This window comes from Meriones unguiculatus, chromosome 3, assembly GCF_030254825.1.
Source record: "Meriones unguiculatus strain TT.TT164.6M chromosome 3, Bangor_MerUng_6.1, whole genome shotgun sequence".
Classification (NCBI taxonomy): Eukaryota; Metazoa; Chordata; class Mammalia; order Rodentia; family Muridae; genus Meriones; species Meriones unguiculatus.
The window spans coordinates 32,153,325-32,168,282 of NC_083351.1; the positions used below are offsets into that span (position 1 = coordinate 32,153,325).

General features: G+C 47.9%; 1 protein-coding gene across 5 annotated transcripts in view; it reads left to right on the forward strand.

Moving 5' to 3' along the window:
- Positions 1–14,958, forward strand: part of Armh1 (armadillo like helical domain containing 1) — a 41,085-nt gene that overhangs the window by 5,156 nt on the left and 20,971 nt on the right. For all 5 annotated transcript variants that reach the window (XM_060379746.1, XM_021633380.2, XM_060379747.1 and 2 more), the window contains one exon: positions 11,374–11,600. In XM_060379746.1, coding sequence (XP_060235729.1) covers positions 11,395–11,600 — 206 coding nt within the window. In that variant the 5' untranslated portion in view covers positions 11,374–11,394. The remainder of the gene's footprint in view (positions 1–11,373; positions 11,601–14,958) is intronic.

Consider the following 14,958-nt stretch of genomic DNA (forward strand, 5'->3'; position numbering starts at 1 on the left):
AGGGACCTGTTAGCCAGCGAGAGTCAGAAATAGATAGCAGTGAAAGAGAAAGAGGGGCTTAAGGGTGGCTAGAAACTTCTGCCCTGTCGTGCTCCTCCTCCGGTCCGTGTGCAGCAGCCCAGTCTGAATGGCTGTGTGCTAACCTCAGCCCCAACAATATCACCTAACGTCGGGCACAGAGAGGTCAGGGAATTGATCCGGGTCTGAGTTTTATCTGCAGCGAGAGGACAAAGGGCAGGAGCTTGAGGATTCTCGCAAGACAGTGATTGAAGTGATTTGCTGTGATTTGCCCTAAGACTGAAAGTGGATAGGAGAGAGAAAGGGTGCTGTGGACTGGGTGTCCCAGTGAAGTAATCCCCCTGCACACACGTCTTAGAAACAGATGGCCAAAAGAGTAATGCGGTTTACGTAGTTCTGGGTGATGACAAGCTCTATGGTGTGGCCAACATGGAGACCAGGGGACAGTCAGGATGCTGACATGGGTCACTGGCAAACCTTGAGGAGATGGCCTGGAAGATATTCCTTTGAGCGAAGTAGGAATCCTTTTGTTGTTGTTTCTTTGTTTATTTTATGCACCACCCACACCAGGCTTTAATCCTTTTTTTTTTTTTTTTTTTTTTTTTTTTTTTTTGGTTTGGTTTGGTTTGGTTTTTGGTTTTTGGTTTTCAAGATAGGGTTTCTCTCTGTGTGTAACAGAGCCTGGCTGCCCTGTAGACCAGGCTGTCTTCTAGCTCACAGAGATCTGCCTGCCTCTGCCTCCCACGTGCTGGGATCAAAGGCGTGCACCTGCCTTAAGTCTTTTTAAAATTTATATTTTAACCAATGTTGTGGCACGCCTTTGAATCCCCAGCACTCCAGAGACAGAGGCAGATGGATCTCTGTAAGTTCAAGGTCAGTCTGGTCTACATAGTGAGTCCCAGGTCAGCTAAGCCTACGTTTCAAAATACCAAAACAATTACACTTCATTTGCATGCTTGTGCCGCAGCACACGTGTGGAATTCAGAAGCTTAGAAGTGTCGGTTCTTTCCTTCCACTCTGGGGCTCCTAGGGATCGAACCCATGTCACTAGGCTTGTCAGCAAGCCCTTTACCCACTAGCCATCCCATGGCCCCTTGGACTTTTATCTTTGATGAATAAAACGGGTTTTTCTGGTGTCTCTAGATGTCAGCATGAAGGGCAAAGGTACATATAGATGAATGGCCTTGACCTTAAAGTCTCCAGGGTTTTAAATAAGGAAATAGGATAAGAAACTTGGTTGGGCTTTGGTGAGGAGACACTGGTACCCTCGAATTCCCTGGGATGTGAGGGTATAAGAGACCACCACCAAGGAGGGCTTGCAGAAGCCGAGCCCAGGACACGGCTTTGGAGCTGGGTAGAGTGGCTGTGGGAGAGCTGAGAGTGGAGGAAGTGCTGGCGAGGGCAGAGTGAGGAGAATGGCAGAAAAAGATAGAAAAAGAAGCTTGGAGGGGTGAGGAGCTGGGGGTGGGGCTGAGGAGCCTTGGGAGGGAGAAGGAGAGTGGGGAGAGTGTTTCCAGATCTGAGTAGTTTTGCAGGAAAGCTGGAGATTAGGTCTGAGGAATAGAGTTAAAGGCAGAGTGAGTCTGGGGAGAAGTGGAGTTTGTGAGTGGAGAATAGGGGTATGGAAGGAGATACAGGAAGAGAGAGAGGTGTGTGGGGAAATAAAGAGGGGAAGGGCAGAGGAGGAGGCTGATGGAATCAGTTGTGAAGGGGTTGGTCACAGAAAGGGCCTGTGAAGAGGGTGTGAGTGGGAACAGACTTCTGTGAGGAAGTGCAGCCTGGAGTGTGTGTGTCCGTGGAGTGGGCCTAAAGGCGCAGATGACATGCTCTTTGCCAGGGCTGCAAGCGTGGGATGCCCTACACTAGCAATGCTCGTATGTGCATGTACACAGTGATTCTGTAAGCTCCTAAGAGAACTGAAAATTTCTCGGTTTTGGTGGTTTTTGATTTTATGTTTGGAGACAGTGTTGCTTCCTGTAACCCAGGCTATCCTGGAACTTTGAGTGTACCCCAGGCTGTCCTCAAGCTGGTGATGACCTTGTCATCTCAGCCTCATGAAGGCGGGCCTACCAGGTGAGCACTGCACCTGGCTTCAGAGCTGAAAGAACTCCCAAATGATGAAAATTTAGGAACTTAAGTAACTTAAGAAGAGGCGAGGCATGAGCAAGGCAGTGGTAAGACACACCTTTAACCCCAGAGGCAGAGGCGGCCAGATCGCCGAGTTGGAGGCCAGCCTGGTCTCAAAAAAAAAAAAAAAAAAAGGAGGGGTGAGAGTGAGTTATAGCCTCCAAGGAGAAGGCCTTGTTTGAATTTGCCCAGTGAGACCCCCAGGAACGTTCAGGTGACCTTCTTGTCTGTGAGGGGATCTGGGGAGCGTGAGCCACACAGATAACCCATGTCTTGGAGGTTTCTTGTTTTTATAGATGTGTTTTGTTAAGAATTTAGGGGAAGGAGTTGGCAAGGAGGTCTCTCCGGGAAATTTTATCTAAGTCAAGACATATTTGAGGGTTTTTGTTTTGTTTTGTTTTGTTTTATTTGTTTATTTGGCTTGGTGTTTTGGGTTTTTTTGTTTTTGTTTTTTGAGACAGGGTCTTGCTACCTTTTCCCTGGGTGGCCTGATGCTTGTTTTGTAGCTCAGAGTAGCCTTGAATTTATGGTGGTTCCTTTGCCTCAGTTTCCCTAGTGCTGGGTTTACATGCCTGTCTTCTCTTAACTGTTAATAATTGATAGCTTCCTTTTGAGTGTTGCTAAAGACCTTTGACTTAGCATGGGGTGCAGTTTTGAAGTTTTATGATTTTGGTTCGCTTGCTTGAAGGACCTTTCGGCCACTGTAGAAGTGATTTGTGGACCCCACTTATTCATCACCTCTGATGATGGAGAGGTGATCAGAGAGTCCATTCCGGGCAGAAGACAGTGTGCTATGCTGGCCATTCTTGCAGAAGGCTCTGCCAAGGCGAGAAGGCCACAAGCAATTTGGATGAAGGTCTCTAATCTGGATTTTAATTTCATGTACTATGATTTTTCACACCGTTATCTCTCCAAGGTAAAATAATGACAATTGGAATTGGCTGGCGCTTACAGAGAGACTCCAGTGAGCATGATGGCGATGGACCTTTTTCTCTGGCATTCCATGCGAGCTCCAGTTCTGATCAAGCTGGTGAAACTGACTTTTATTGCCCTCTGCATGCCATGATCAGCTGACTATAAATTAAATCCTCTTTTCCAAAAGCCATTTTCCATTAGTGCTAATTTGTTTGCTTCTCATTTCTGCTGATCATTAGAGTCTCTGCTGGTGAGCACCAAATTGGAAATCATTTCTTTGACATTTCAAAAAATTTTCTCTCCTCCTTGGATGCCATTTGGCTGCAGCTAGAGAACATTATGGTTTTCAGAAGAACAGCTCTCTCTAATTACAATTTAACTGACCATTCATGGCACCAAACCCCTGTCCTTAGTATCCAAAGATGACACCGCTGCTGACGTGGCCATCCCTGTCATGGTTGTAAAATGCCTCATAGACCTCACACCGGCCTCCCTGGATGGACACTCTGGACGTGGCAGCTTTAGGAAGGTGGTAGTTTTATGTATCTACATATCTCAGACATCAAAACAAGAGCTGGCTGATTTCTCCTCAGCTGACAAGCATTTATTAAACATCTATTTTGTGCCACCCCGCCCTTGAGCTCAGCCTCCAGTGAGAGGGTCCTCTTGACAGCACAGGGAGAAATAAAGGAGGCAGAAGAAGAGGCAAGAACCCTGAAGTGGCCCAGGGGGTTTGCCAAAGGACAAAAAGGAAGCTGGCCACTCCTGGTGGCAGGGCACTGAGAGAGCCTTTGAAGAGCCTAAGGGATTGAAAACGAGAGGTCTAGCCACATGAAAGTGACTGGAGACAGTGTTAGGTAGGGACCCTTTTTTTTTTTTTTTTAAGAATTATTTATTTTGTATGCATTGATGTTTTGCCTGCATGTATGTCTGTGTGAGGGCGCCAGATCCCCTGGAACTGGGGTTCCAAACAATTGTGAGCTGCCATGTGAGTACTGGGAATTGAACCTGGGTCCTCTGGAGAGCAAGCAGCCAGTGCTCTTAACCACTGAGCCATCTCCCCAACCTTTCAAAGGGAGCTTTTTTAGTATTTTTTTATTATTATTATTACTGTGTATGGTGTGTGTGAGCATGTTCAGGGTCATCCTTGGCTACATAAGTTGAGGCCAGCCTGGGCTACATGGAGTATATCTCAGTGGTACAGTGTTTGCCTACCATGTAGGTGGCCCTAGGTTCTATCCCCAGCATTGCAAAGAAAAATGGAGAAATAGTTGGGGAACATCTGACGGGCCCTTCATTCCCCGTGAACCTGCCCAGTTCTTCCCTTTCTTTCATCCTCCACAGCCACTCAGGCACCGGGTCCCGTCGTTGATTCCTGAGAGGCATTCCTGATTTGATATTCCCCTTGGGGCTTTGAGCATCTTTGCCAGATGACAGAAATGGCTTCTGAGCGAGCTGCCCCCCCACCCCCACCTCAAGTCTCGCCTGTATTGGCCCATGTATGTCTGTGCAGAGGTGCATGCCTGGTGCCTGTGGAGGCCAGAGGAGGGTGTCAGATCGCCTGGAACTAGAGCTACAGAAGGTTGTGAGTCACTGTGGTCACTAGGAAGTCAAGCCCGGCTCCTTCACAAGAGCAGCCTGTGCCGTAACCTGCTGATCTGTATCTCCAGCCCCAGCTCTTTTTGTAATGTGTCTGTGTGGATGTATGATGCGCGTGTACAGGTGCCCACGGAGGCCAGAAGAGGATGTTATATCCCCTGGAACTGGAGTTACGAGCAGTTACAAGCTGTCAAACATGGGCGTGGGACTGCAGTCAGGTCCTCTGAAAGAACAGATGCTTTTAACCATGGAACTGTCTCTCCAGTCCCATCTTCCGGTTACTGTAAGCAAAAATCAAGGCATTTCCAAAGTAAAGTCAGGCCAGGCGTGGTGGCTCAAGCCTTTAGCGGGGCGCTCGAGGTAGAGGCAAGGGAATCTTGTGAGTTCCAGGCCAGCCAGGGCTACACAGAAAAATCATGTCTTGGAAGAAAGAAAGAAAAAGAAAGAAAGAAAGAAAGAAAGAAAGAAAGAAAGAAAGAAAGAAAGAAAGAAAGAAAGAAGAAAGAAAAAAGAAAGAGAAAAAGAGAGATAGAGAAAGGGAGGGAGGAAAGAAAGAAAGAAAGAAAGAAGAAAGAAAAAGAAGAAAGAGAAAGAAAGAAGTTAGGAAGAAAAGAAAAAAGAAGGTCCTGCCTCTGCCTAAGGCCTAGGATTACAGACTGTCTGCCACACCCAGTGTGTAAGGTAATAAGGATCAAAAGCCAAGGCTTCTTGCATAATATTCATGCACCCTGCCACCTGAGCTATAGGCCGAGACCAAGAGCTAGCTTCACCTGAGGCTTTCTTTCTACTGTTGCAGTTTATACTGAGTCTCTTGAGATAGTGTTATCACCTCGTTATGGGTGATAGAACTGAAGGGAAGATAAGTTAACCGGCCTAAGGTCACAAAGGTCCATAATCCACAGCCCTAACCACTGTACAGGACTGCCTACTTCTTGACATTCTTCACGCCTCTACTTACTCACCCCTGAGCCAGTCACGTGTCCTATTCCGCCTGCCTGGAACACACTTTTCCTGTGTCTCGCCTGGGTAGCCGTGGACCTTTCAAAGCAAAGCAAGAGTCCTGTGCTTGCCCTATCAGAACTCAGCGCTTGAACTGTAAGGATTTAAGAGGAGGTCAGAGGTCAAGAGCACTTGCAGAGGCCTTGTGTTCCATTCTCAACCCCCACATGGTGGCTCACAACTACCTGTAACTCCAGTCCCAAAGAATCCGATGCCCTCCTCTGGCTCTCTGCAGGTGAACACACACACAATAAAAATAAATCAAGTCTTCAAAACAAAAGGGGGGTGTTAGGCAGGAAGGATGGCTCAGTGAGCAGTGCTCCTCACCAACCCTGATGAACCAAGTTCCGTTCTGAAACCCATACAGTAGAAGGAGAGAGCCTTTCTGCCAATTGCTCTCTGACCTCCATACACACTGTGGCACGTGCACAAATAAATAAATGTAGCTTTACGGTTTTAAAAAATACGATAAAAGACTCCGTGGCACCCCCATAGCTTGTGCCCATCAAGAACATGATCTGTGCCCGTCTCCGCCATGATGGTTACTCAGACAGGGCTCACGCATGCTCGCCTGTGCTCCACGATGGTGCTACATCCCCAGCCCAGCTTCAGAAAAGGTTTTAAAGTGGTCAGCAGAGGCGAGGCCCCAAGGCACAGGCAGGAATCAGAACGACCTCAGACGTACCAGCAGAAGCAAAGGGGAGCCTTGATCTCGGGGAGGATCTTCCAGGACGCACCTACAGATGCCACCACAGAGAATGAGGAGTAAGCCAAGAAACAAGATGTGCGTTGCAACGGCAGTGAAGAGCCTCGAAAGGAAACTACAGGCGGCATTTATAACAAGCCCGCCTGAAGGAGAAAGAGGGCCGTGGACACAGGACACAGGAGAGAAGGAGGGCCGAGTTAGATGTGGCTTGAACATTTAGAAGGAAACGCTGCTACATACGGAACATTTGCCAGGCAAATCACTGCAGATAATTAGAACTAAATGGCTGAAGAGAAATGGCCGTGATTGACTCTAGGTAAAAACCAACCCTAAGAAAAGAAAACGTAATAGTATTCTATTGCTTGACTGGAGAGTTTATTTACTTGGTCAATAATGTAAACACTATTGATTTCACTGTAAATTGTGGGAAATTATTGTGAAGGATAAGGAGGAGGAAAGGGAGGGTTAAAATGCTTCAAGAGAACTAATTCTTCAGCTGCCAGAATAATAAATAATAAATTTTGTCCAAATTGATAAATCAAGTAATAGTAGCATATCAGTTTGCTGAGGTTACCATGATAAAGAACCACAAACTAGGTGGCTTTTTTTTTTTTTAAGATTTATTTTTATTTACATAGTGCTCTGCCTGCATGTGTGCCTGCACACCAGAAGAGGGCACCAGATCTCACTACAGATGGTTGTGAGCCACCCTGTGGTGGCTGGGAATTGAACTCAGGACCTTTGGAAGAACAGCCAGTGTGGGGTGTTTTGTTTTGTTTTGTTTCCTGAGACAAAGTTTCTCTATGTAGCCATGGCTGTCCTAGACTCTAGGAGACCAGGCAGGCCTTGAACTCACAGTGATCCACCTGTGTCTGCCTCCCTGAAGTGCTGGGTTTACAAGCTTGTGCCACCATGCCCGGCTCAGCCAGTGTTCTTAACCTCTGAGCCATCTCTCCAGCCCCAGACTGGGTGGCTTAAACCACAGGAATGGATCTGGAGCCGTGGCTCAGAGGTTATGAGCACCAGCTAGCTGCTCTTGCAGAGGACCCAGGTTTCATTCCTGGCACCCACATCCGATCAGCCCTCTGTGACTCCAGCTCCAGGGTGTCAAACGCTCCCTTCTGGCCTCGGTGGACACTGCATGCACATGGCAGACACACATCTTTAAAAGAAAAAAAGCAGAAACCTCCCTGGTCTGCAGGTTGAAAGCTGATCTCAGAGTGCTGCCGGGCAGCTGGCTCCTGGGCCTCTCTGCTTCCATTACAGATGGCCATCTTGCCCTCTACCTTCATTTTGATTTTCTGTGTCCTAATTCCTTCTTTTTTAATTTTTAAAAATATATCATTACTATTGGAAAGTGGGCTGTGTATATGCCATGGTGTGTGTGTGGAAATCAGAAGACAACTTGCAAGAAGGCCTGGAGGCTCCTCTGCACTGGGCCCATACAGGGTCCACTCTAAGCATCCCCTGATCATCACCAACTGGTCAAATCACAACCCGCATGGCTGTGGCTTCGTGGACCCCTTGCTAGGCTCTGGTGTCCCTCTTGCTGCCTCCAACCATTTCACCGTGCAGAAGCCAGGCCGGCTTGAACTCACAGTCATATGCCTGTCTCTCCCTCTCAAGGGTTGGAATCAAAGACCTGTGCGCACCACCACACCCACCCCTGATCTCTCAGAAAAATACCTTCATCATTAACAAAAGTTCACTTTAATGACCCCACTCTATCCTAGTGACTGTTTTAAAGACCATATCAGGGCCAAAGTAATAGCTCTGTTGGTAAAGGGTTTGCCTTGCAAGCATAAATTCATTCAATTCCTGGTGCCCACATCTGAAGAAGAGGAGGAGGAAGAGCAAGCCAGGCAATGCTGTCATTCTGGTAGCCCAGCAGAGACAAATGGACCCTGGTGCTAACCCACCAGCAAGCATAGCCATAGGGTTGGTGAGACCCGGATGAGGGAGAGACCCTGTCTCAAAGAACAAGGAGTGACATCTGAGGCTAACCTCTCCTGCAGACATGTTGTGTGCTGACATGCACATATGTATACACACGGACCCGACCTCAAAGTGTAGTCAGTTTCTAAGGTTCTGAGGATTTCAACATACGAAACTGGGGGAAGCGCAGTCCAGCCCATAACAAGTTGGATGTGCATTTGCTATTTGGAAGTATGGAGGTAAACACCAGAGGAGCAGAAAGTGACTGCCGGCCGAGGGAGGCAGAAAGCGGCTCAGGGCCCGCCAGGGGCTGGTACTCTGATTTCATGGCTTTGTGCCTAGCTGATTCCGAAGGTCATGCTCCTCCCCAGGAGTGACTCCAGGGCCCTGGCAAGGCCACATGCACTCTCGTCTTGCACAGCTCCTTGTAGAGAACTACCCCATGGGCATTCCCTGCACATTTAAGAGTTAAAGCTAGGTGTGGTGCCTGCAGACAGGCAGCCAGCAAACCAGTGCTCAGAGGCTGAAAGCAGATCATGTTGGAGGCCAGGCTACATAGCAAGACCCTGTCTCATGGGAAGAGAACAGAACCTAAGGGAATAGTGAGCTCCAAAGACTCCGAGGGACCATCACATATAGCACCCTGCCCGGAGCTTCCCATCCCAGAGCTGCTGGGGGCTTCTCTGTGAGTTCTCCTCCGATAGTTCCAGCCCCAGGAAGAACGCATCCTGGGAAGGCTAATGCTGGTGTCTTATTCCTTTCTCCACGGTCTAAAACAGCCACTTGTCCTTTCTTGCTTGCTGTCTTTCTTTCTCCCTTTGGTTTTGTTTGTTCATTTGTTTTGAGACAGGGTTTCTCTGTGTAGCCCTGGCTGTCCTGGAATTCATTCTGTAGATCAAGAGGGTCTCAAATCTACAGAGATCTGCCCGCCTCCCTAGTTCTGGGATCGTAAGTGTGCGCCACCACTGCGCCTAGCTGGTCCCCCTTTTCTAAGTGCCAGTTTGGCTGTTGAAGGTGCCCATGATGGTTATTTTTATGTCTCTGACTGCCGTAATTGATGACATCTCGTGAGGGTTTGGCCATTTTTTGCATTTAGGTTGGTCCACACTAGTTTCCACTCTCCCCTACCCACCCCCCAGTTCTAGAGGCTGACTGGCCCTGGTGGTGTCTTCCTGAAAGCTGTGTGGGCACCCTTCCCGGGAGCACAGACCCCGCGTCCTCCGGGGAGCAGTGGAGGTTGCTGTATGTATGTACGTCTGCCTCAGCATGCCTCAGATTATCGCTTCCTAATAAAAGTCTGATAGCAGGGCCCCATCAATAGCTCAAATACATGTGAGGAAACGTTAATTTAGAATCAATTTTAGGATGTTTCAGACTGTAAAGTCCTTTTAACTAGATCTCTGGCGAAGATGTAGGAGCACTTTATGGGACTGTAAATTTCATGTTGAACAGGCTTTGTGAAATACACATCTCCCTACACACAAGCTGTTCCCTCCATATCAATCATGGCCACTGCGAGTAATGTTTCACAAATATTCTGTAAATCACAGAAAACCCCATGCTAATGTGAAATATGACTTTCACTTGTCTGTTAGACAAAAGAACCGCACGTGCCCCTCTCCCATCAGCACCAACATTTGTTATGGATAATAACACTTTCAATCACAACTATTTTTGGGAAACGGGTTTATTTTAAGCCTCCCCTCCCCCCTACTGAAAACCCTCTCCCAAGGACACAGGCTCCTACAAACCACAGCCCATTAATCCAGCTCTGGAATAGGAAGTTGTTCCTCCCACTAACTTTACTTTGAGTTGTTTTAAAGAGTTAGAACAAATGCCCCAGGCACAAGGTTAAAACGAGCTTTGCCAAAACTGTTTAGCAGAAACAGGGAAGGGTCTCAAAAGACCCCAGTCTCCCATCCTGCTTGAAGTACGATGAGAGCCACTGAGGCTTTTAGCAGGCACCTTCTCCCTTTCTACCCTGGCTCTTGTGTTTCCTCATTTCTGGCCTTCACCGAGATGCCAGGCACAGTAGCGCTGGGTGGTTGCCAAAGCTAGAACTCCATGGCCAGCCATCTAGCCAAATTGGCGGTTCAGTGAAAGACCTTATCTCAAAAAATAAGGTGGCCGGGTCAGGTGTGGTAGCACAAAGCTTTTATCTCAACACTCAGGATGCAGAGGCAGGAGGCTCTCTATGAGTTCAAGGCTAGCCTGGTCTACAAATGGAGTTCTAGGACAGCCAAGCCTACATAGTGAGATACTGTCTTAAAAAATAAATAATAATAATAAGATAAAGAGCAGTTAAGATACCCAATATCAACCTCTGACCTCCACATGCATATCTACACACGTATACATACCAACATACACACACATTTTACACAGACAGGGGAAAAAAGTCACAGTTAACTGAACTCCTGTAATTCAGCATTCAAGGAGGTTCATCATGAGTTCAAGGCCAGCCTGAGCTACATAGCAAGACTATGTCTCAAAAAAAGAAAAAAGAGAAAACAAAACTACTATGGTACAATCCTAATGCCTGGGACAGGCAGGCAAACCTCCCCGTTCAAGGCAAACCCGATGTCAATTGTCATTGAAGCAGCATCTTTCTCAGCCTCAGAAAGGTGCCTTTGAGCTCCTCCTCCTTCCTGCTGCCGCGGTGTCTGGAAGTACCAGGACCGTTGGTTTGTACCACTGCTGGACCAGGATAATTTCACTTCATCACAGCCTGGCTGAAGCCTCCCTCTCAAGCAGCAGGGGGCCATTCCTAGAGCGGATTTTCTCCCCAGTGTTGGGGATGGACCCCCAGACCTGCACCTACTAGGCTGGTACTCGACCCGTGAGCTACCCCAGCCATCATCCATGCACTCATTTTGTTTTGTGCAATGCTTGGGATGGAATTCAGAGGCCCTTGCAAGTGCTGCCAGTGAGCCACGCCCTCAGCCCCATGGCGTGGCTACCTCAGCACAAAGGCTCCCCTAGCCTGCAGGATATCAGTAGAAAAGCACAGCCCCCGAAGTTATGGGTTCACGTGGTTCTAAACATTCTGGTACCCCATTTTCTGTACCTTGTAGTCAACCCTGGACTAGCTGATCATGAGCACCATAAAGGAACAGGCAGCAATCAGCAGGCTCCTGAGCTTTTTGCAAGAGTGGGACAATGCCGGCAAAAGCCTGCGCGTTCATATCCTCACCAGGTTCATCGAAAGCAACGAAGGCAAGACTGGCCCTGAGCTGGAGCTGGAGTTCTCCCAGGGAGCCAGCTTGTTCCTCATACGGCTCACCACCTGGCTTCGAATCATGTATCCTTTGCTGGACTGGTGGGAAGTGGGGAGTCATCAAAAGAGGGGGCAAAAGTATAGTTGAGGGAGGTTTTCTCTCCATTCCGGTAGTTTAGAACTGAAAGCATGGTGATAAAAATATCTCCAAAGTCAAGAACTCTATTGACTTCCTGTCTTCCTGACTCCAAGTGCGTCCTTACTCTTACCTCCGGCCCCTGGAAGCTAGCGCTCCGCCCAGGTTGGACCTATGGCTATTCTGCCCTCAACTCTTCCTCAGGGACTTTGTTTTCAGTCTTACATCTTTTGCATTTTCCATACCACCAACTTATTTTTTTTATCATCTTTTATTATTTGTGTATGTGTGTGTGTGTGTGTGTGTGTGTGTGTGTGTGTCCTGGCTGCATGTGTGTCTGTGCAGGCCAGAAGAGACCATCAGATCATCTGGAACTGGAGTCACAGATGGTTGTGAGCCACCATGTAGGTGCTGGGAATCGAACCTGGGTCCTCTGGAAGAGCAGCCAGTGCTCTTGACAGTTGAGCCATCTCTCCAGCCCCACCCATCCTTTTGTTGTTGTTGTTGTTGTTGTTGTTGTTGTGGGGAGTCTTATACAGCCCAGGACAGCCTCAAAGACTGTTACTAAAGATGTTCTGACCCTTCTGTGTCCGCCTTCCATGCGCTGGGGTCACAGACGCGTCACGTCACTGTGTCTGGCATTTACTCTAAAAATTAAAATTAGATCCTAGTCTCAACCCTGTGCTCAGCCAGCCCTTCCCCTTTGGGATGAAAGTTGCTGAAAAGGTCACTGTGTCTGGCTGTCTCCCCTCTGCTGTTTCTCCTGCCCACTGCAGTCTCACTTCTGCTTGCCCGGCTCCCCAGTGCAGGGCTTCCAGTGGTTTCTAACTGCAAAGCCCAGTGACCACATCCTCATTCCTTACACTTGCCCTCTCGATGGATTTGTCAGCCAACACCTCCCACTTCTCCAGACACTTCCCTTCAATCCTGTTAGGCGGCTCTTAGGTTTCCTCATTCCTTCTGGCTGGTCCACCTCTTCCTTGGCCTTCCTTCCCTTAACTCTCGGGGTCAGGCAAACAATCCCTGCCTTTTCTCTGCTCGTCCCCTTCTGTTTCTGAATAATCAGATCCATTCTTATGATGCCAACATCACTCCAGCTGTAAGGTCTCCAGTTTCCTTCTGGAACCTGAGTTCTTCGCCTGCAGATATCCATCTATTGGCCTCAGCTGGACTCTTACACTTTTGGTTTATGAAACTAGGTGGATGGGAAGAGAACATAAAAAGAGGAGCAAATTTGGTTAAAATCACTGGCTGCTCTCCTAGAGGTCCTGAGTTCAATATTCAGTAACCACATGGTGGCTTGCAACTATCTATAATGGGATCCAATGCCCTCTTCTGGTGTGTGAATGCACACTCAGGCAAAGCACTCATTCATATGTGTATGTATGTGTATGTGTGCATGTATGTATATATACATATATGTTTATATAAGTATATCTATGTTTAAAAGTTTATTTCTATATCTATATATGTTTAAAACATAGAAACAAATAAACCTTTAAATAAATAAATATATATACCTATATAAACAAACCTTAAAACATATATATAAACAAATCTGTGGGGAAAAAAAGTGTTTGGGAACACGTTTGTGTTGCCTGTGTGGTTTAGGGTCCCAGAGGCAGATCAGGACTGAAGGAAGCTGTGGTTTCTGCGGACGGTAAGTGGAGCAAAGCTGTGGTGCTGCCTGCCTGTGGCCACCACAGCACTTCTGCTCTTCCACACGCTAGGCAAGTTCCCGTCACTGAGTTCACCCCTGGTCCCCCAGCCCACCTCAGACCTATGTGTTCTTCTCCTTGTCTGAACCCTCTGCCCTTCTGTAAGCCCCCTTTGTCTTCATTCCTTCTCCCTGCCTTTGCCACCGAGTGCTGGGATTACAGATGTGAGCCTCACTTGGCTTTAAAGTGAGGCCAAAGGAAGGGAGAGCAAGGCAAGCCAGGCAGGCAGGTCGGCAAATGTCTGTGATCCTAGAACTTGGGAAACGGAGGTGGGAGGATCAGGAATACAGGGTCACCTTCAGCTGTATAAAAAGTTCAAGAGTTCAGTCTAGGTTACATGAGACCCTGCCAATCTGAAAGAGGGAGGAAAAGGAGAAAAGAAGGAAGAAACATGATGGATTTGATTAGGGAGTTGGTGTTTGTGCCTCTTTAAAGCAAGTGTGTCCCCCACCTCGCCTAGTTTCAGCCCTTATACAGCAACCTCTGCCCTCATTTTCCTTTCCTCAGACAGGATCTTGCTGTGTAACCCAGGCTACCCTCAAACGCGTGATCCTCCCCTCTCAGCCTCCCAGGTGCTGGGGCTTCAGGGATGTGCTGTTACTGTCCCCCCCCCAAACGCTCTGCTCACCCCTTCTCTGTTGTACTTGGTGCATTTCATACACTGGGCGTCTCGCCTTCTCCGTATGTCATGTGTCTGGGAGCCAGAGCACACAGAATGGCTCTGTGAACCAAGCTGTTCATCTATGGCTGTAGACCTCCTTCCCACATCTAGACTTATCTGCAACTTATCTTTTTTTCGTGATCCTGCCATTAGGAGTAGCCCAGCGGAAGTGACCGTGTATTGAGTTAGAAATCCCTCCCACCAAGACCTGCAGGTGTTCACCTGGAAGGAAAAGGCGCCAATCTAACATTGCTATCCTTCGCAAAACTGACCACATAAGCCTAAATCTTCTGTCATTCTCAAACTTCCATAGCACATCAGTACAAGCAACGACTTATACAATGATGGTGCCACCATTAGCTGCCATTTATAGTTTTTTATGTTCTAGGCCCTGAGTTCTGTACCATTAGTTCATATACCATGTCCTTTGAGCCTAACATTTAACCTGATAGGTGATTTCTAAGATTCCCGTCTCACAGATAAGAAAAACAAGCCTTGAAAGGTTGAGTAGAGCTGGGTGTGATGCTGCACACCTGTGTCCCCAGCATTCAGGATGTTGAAGAAGGAGCATCTTGAGTTCCAGACTAGCCTGGGCTACATAACAAGACCCTTTCAAGAAAGAGGGAAAGAAGAAAGGGAGGGAAAAGAGAGAGATGGGGGAAGGAGGAATGGAAAGAGGGAGAGCTGGGAAAGGAGGAGAAAGATGGGAAAGGAAGTCAGGAAAGAAGAAAAGCGTTTATAATAAGTGACTGAAATTATGATTAGCCTGGGGCAAAGGGAAAAGAAGATGATAGAAGCTGGTCAGCCTAGCTAGTAACTTAAAAAGAGGCAGGAGCAGGGCAGGGATTAGGACCAGACAGGAACCCTGCAGCAGCTGTGGGCTCATCGCCTGCTCGGGCTATGATGGCAACAGGCAGGGGAGCCTGG